General features: G+C 44.0%; 1 protein-coding gene across 1 annotated transcript; it reads left to right on the top strand.

Annotated features, from left to right (window-relative positions):
* The first annotated feature begins 837 nt into the window (after nucleotides 1-837).
* Nucleotides 838-1,485, top strand: LOC121991243. Its single transcript, XM_042545254.1, has one exon. It carries the CDS (start codon nucleotides 838-840, stop codon nucleotides 1,483-1,485), a length of 648 nt encoding a protein of 215 aa, XP_042401188.1.
* The last annotated feature ends 3,672 nt before the right edge of the window (nucleotides 1,486-5,157 follow it).

A 5,157-nucleotide genomic window follows, 5' to 3' on the forward strand; every position in this document is an offset into this window, starting at 1 on the left:
TATAAAGTACTGATTTTAAGAAGAACTATACTCATTTTCGGACTTTTTGTACTCAATTTTTGACTTTTTGTACCTAAAAAATATGGGTTAATTTCAATAGAAAATATACTCGATCCTAGTATAGAGTACTACTGGATTATAGTGTAAAGTGCTGAATTTAACAGGAATTATACTTATTTTTAGACTTTTTATACCTAAAAATAAGAGGGATAATTTTTATAGAAAATATACTCGATTTTTAATATAAAGTACTGACTTTAAGAAGAATTATACTCGTTTTCAGACTTTTTGTACTCAATTTTAGACTTTTTGTACCTAAAAAATCTGAGGAGTAATTTAGGTATCAATATTTGCATGAGGGAGTTGAAACAAGTAATACTTTGCATATAGGGAGTGGAAACAAAATTTTTTAGGCATGATGATTATATGCAAAATTATGATTACCATTGAGAATTTTTCTCTAATTTACCGAAAGTCAGTCTAACGCAGCATAATTACAAGCACTATGTAGATAAAGGTCAAGCAAGTGATTGATTATAAAGTCTTTTTAGTCCTCACAAAATGAGCATACAAAAGTTTTATTGTCATATTGGGCCATTCCAATGGTCTTCAAATCTTAATATTAATTTTGAAAATAAGTTAAATTTTAGATGACGAAATAAAATTATCCCAAATCTCGTGGCAGCCGCTAAAATCTATCGTCATCGATGACCCAAATTCAACGGGGACGACTGCGCCCACCTCCTCCCCCTCTTCCTTTTAATCTATAAATATCAATCCAAATCGATCTCCTCCTTCCTATTCAACCACCAGCTCTCTCACGCATTTCTTCGGTCCATGGGAGCTTACATCTCCTCAGCTTCAGGCACCGCCTCCGTCTCCGACGAATCCAAGCACCAGCACCTCCAGACAGCCAAAGTCATCGCCCCCGACGGACGTTTGCTGGAGTACCACGCCGAAACCACTGTCCGTGCCGTCCTCGCTGACGCCGGCCATCATCTCTTGAATATTTTCCTCTGTAGCTCCGACGAGCTCTACTTCAACGCCAAAATCCTAGCTTTGGCGGCCGAGGACACGCTTCGGCTAGGGCAGATCTACTTCCTCCTCCCCTTTTCCAAGCTCCACCACCCGCTCTCCGGCCCCGACATGGCGGAGCTCGCGGTGCGAGCGAGCGTGGCTCTCTCTGCGTACGCTTCCGACGACAGCGAACGGAGGCGCAAGAGTGGTCAGAGACTCATGCCGGCGGCGGCAGAGTTAGCGGGAGAGCAGGCCGCCGTGCTTAATGAAGTCGTCAATGAGAAAGAAATTGGATTTTATTCGGAAATTTGTAGCAGCGATCAGGATTATGCAACGAATTCGTCTTTTGAGAAGAAGAAGATGAAGATGAAGATGATGATGAAGCGGAGTGAATCAGTGCGGATTAACTCCCGGCAACGACGGCGGAGTCGCAGGCAGAGGTTGAGCATGATAGAAGAGATTGTGTAGACCACAAATATAATTATTATGTAAAAGTTATTTTATTTTTTGAACAATTTTAATTCCATCGTATTTAATTGTGTAAATTTATATGGGAGAGCACGATCCAGTGTGCGTTAAAATTTAATTTTCATGACTAATAAAACACATCATTTGCTTTGTAATTAAACTATTATAAAATTAATTAGTTTTAGAAAAAAATAATTAAATAATTGATATCCAATCTTCACCTGAATGGATCACAGGAGGAAGATTTTGAAAAAGAAAAAAAAAAGAAAAAGAAAAGTCGAACGCTATCTTCGGGTTTGAAAATGTCAATTTGTTGAATTATTATGAGAAAAATCAACACGTTCCCGTGTCCTCCTTATCAACACCTGAATGGATCACACGGCTTGGTTGAGTTGTCTAGATCCGAATCCGATAGATTTCAACTCGTTATCCATTCCGAGCTGGAGCCAACGTATCGTACGTCTAGATCATTTTACTCAACGAGGATTGATGTCCTGCAATCTCTTTCATTATATTTTTACTATTATAAAAATAATAATAATAAAATATAAAATAATAATGATACCCGATAAGAAGAGTCCATCTGTCGCAAATCAATTATCACGTTAAAGAAAAATTAAAGGCGTCAACGTATAAGGGTAAGTAAGGTATAATTAGTGTGGATACCTCGGCTGATCAGAGGGATTACTGTCCGATCGGTCAGACGATCGGCAACTCATGCTCTAATTAATCAACCCGTTGAATGGGACAAGAGCCCGTGTTGAACAGGCTTGTAATACGGGTCGATCGAGGGGTCTGATCGGTTCTAGGTACGACGTTGGCATTGTACTTATAAACGGATCGTCCGACCGGTGCAAGGAATAACACTATGCAGAAAGGAAAGATAATTAATAAGGAGAAGAAAAAGCAAAATGAAACACGACATCTGTTAATAAATGTGTAGAAGACAAGATAAAGATGTATTCGATTTGTCATTAAACCATACCATTAAATAAGGAAAGATGAAGGTCATCCAAAATGATATAAAAAAGGTCTATAGGTATGAGTAACAGGCAACAAAAATATTTCTGAGTTCTACGATTCTCTACTTTCTTATTCTCTTCACATGTTCTAACTTGAGCGTCGGAGGACCAACGTTAGGGACCCCTTCCCTGATCTTGGTTTTGTTTTGCAGGATCATCAAAGTCTTCTTCTTGTCAGTGGGCACCCCATTCCCGACTTTCCAGTGTCCTTTATTTGGACATGATCAATTTAGCGCCGTCTGTGGGAACGTTGCCCGTATTTGAATAAGAAGATGGAAGACGCTGGACAACTCACAACAGTGACACTAATGCAAGAGGAACTCGATGCACTAATACAAGCTCGAGCTATGAAAATATTGGAGCAACAACAACAGGTGATGGCTGATCGGCCAACGCATGAGCCTGCCGCCTCTACAGCAGGTCGGCAAACTGAAAGAGAAAGAGAAGATCGAGCGGATCAATTTTTCGCTCCGGAGAGGAATAGAAGACCGATCGGCTCTTATGAGGGCGTTCACAATGTGCCAATTCCCTTCAACCGAGCGATGTCATGGGCTCCCCCAGCAGAAAGAGGTCGAGCGGATAGAGACCAGGGATCCTCGGATGAGGCACCAGTGCGGGATGAACGAAAGGGAAAAACGCCTAAGGAAGACGACTCGCCTAAGAGGATCAATTAATAATTTTCAGAGGGAATCCTAAGTGACCCTCTATCGAAGCACTATACCCCGTTAACGATCGGAGAGTATAACGGAACAACCGACTCCGACGACCACTTGGCCAAGTTTGATAATGCGGCCACCCTTCATCACCCTTCATCAGTACACGGGCGGGGTGAAATGCAGAGTCTTCCTTACTACTCTATCTGGATCGGCGTAACGGTGGTTCAAACGATTGCCGAACAACTCTATCTACAGCTTCAAGGATTTCCAAGCGGCATTTCTATACCACTTTGCTAGTAGCCGCCACCACTAGAAGACTAACATAAATCTATTCTCGCTAAAGCAAGGGCCCCGAGAGGCCCTAAGGGCCTATATCCAGCGCTTTAATCAAGTGACGATGGATATTCCGGCGGTCTCTTCAGATGTACTGGTGAACACCTTCACTCAAGGGCTCATCGAAGGAAAGTTCTTCCGATCACTTATTCGGCGACCGCCCAAGGACTTTGGGCACCTCCAAAAGAAGGCCAATGAGTACATTAATGTGGAAGAAGATCAGACAGCAAAGAAGAAAGAGACAACCGTCAATCCCGCAGTAGCATCCGAGCGGCGTCAATCAAGCAGTCATCAACCACCAAAAGGGCCCCAGACAGGGAGCCCCTTCACACTAGGAGCCTAAGCCACATGTCGTACAACTGGTGGTGGCCGCTCGTCCAGGAGACAAGAGGTGGGAGCCGATGTTTTGCACCTTCCACCGCTCAACGACACATAACACCAGGGACTGCTACGACCTAGCAGATGGTGGGTCGATTCAGCGTGGATACCACAAACGATACCGATCGACGTCACCGAAGTCGATCTACAGGACGAAAGAATTCAGGGAGGGTGACCAGTTCACGTTATCACCAACCACAAAGGGACCGAATCCTTGCCCGAGCTTCCTCTGAGTGAACCAGACCATCCGTAAGGGAAGAAGAGAATCGAAGTAATGCCGCTAAGGGGGAGATAGGAATGATCGCCGGCGGGCCGACCAGTGGAGATTCTAATCGAGCAAGAAAGTTGCATGCACGGAGGCTCGAGATCCATACCGCGGGCTGCAGCAAGAAAAAAGCTGAGGGACCCGAGATTAGCTTCAGTCCTAAGGATTTGGAGGGAGTGGAGGTCCCCCACAATGATGCATTAATCATTTGGGCAGTAATCTCTAATTATACAGTCCATCACACTTTTATTGATACACGGAGCTCGGTAAATATCATATACCAGAAGACATTCGATCAATTACAAATTGACCGAAGTGAACTACTGCCAATGAGGACTCCACTCTACGGCTTCACGGGCAACTAAGTGTTGCTGATCGGCCAGATCAAGTTAGCCATCTCACTCAGAGAAGAGCCCCTAAAGTGGACAAGGATCACAAATTTCATAGTGGTAGATACGTCCTCGGCCTACAACATCATTTTGGGCCGACGACACTCAATGAGTTCTGAGCGGTGGTGCAAACCTTCTGCCAAAAGATCAAATTCCCGGTGGATGGTAAGGTAGGAGAATTCAAAGGAGATCAGTTAGTCGTTCGACGTTGTTACGTCGAGATGGTCAGAATGGAAGCACGAGCCGCTCGAAAGACCCCACGCTTGAAGGTGAATGTCGTCGTCGAAAAACCCCCCACACCGGTGTATGAAGAAAAAGAAGAACCACCCTAACCGCCCGAAAGCAACCATCTTCATTGCTGCCAATCTAGAGGCTGAGAAAAAGACGGAACTAGTATCTTGCCTCAGACAAAACCATGATATATTCGCTTTGTCGACACATGAGCTTCCCGGTATCTCGCCGAGTGTGGCCCAGCATGAACTACACATCCGACCGAATGCTTGACCTATCAAACAAAAGAAAAGGGACTTCAGTGCGGAGCAGAACTTGGTCATTCGAGCGGAGATAGAGAAATTGTTGGAGGCTAGCCACATACGAGAGGTACAATTCCTGAGTTGGCTTTCTAATAT

The sequence above is a fragment of the Zingiber officinale genome, chromosome 6B, assembly GCF_018446385.1.
Source record: "Zingiber officinale cultivar Zhangliang chromosome 6B, Zo_v1.1, whole genome shotgun sequence".
Taxonomy (NCBI): Eukaryota; Viridiplantae; Streptophyta; class Magnoliopsida; order Zingiberales; family Zingiberaceae; genus Zingiber; species Zingiber officinale.

What these genes read in the sequence shown, in the direction of transcription:
- LOC121991243 (XM_042545254.1), top strand. Translation starts at nt 838, where the DNA reads ATGGGAGCTTACATCTCCTCAGCTTCAGGCACCGCCTCCGTCTCCGAC.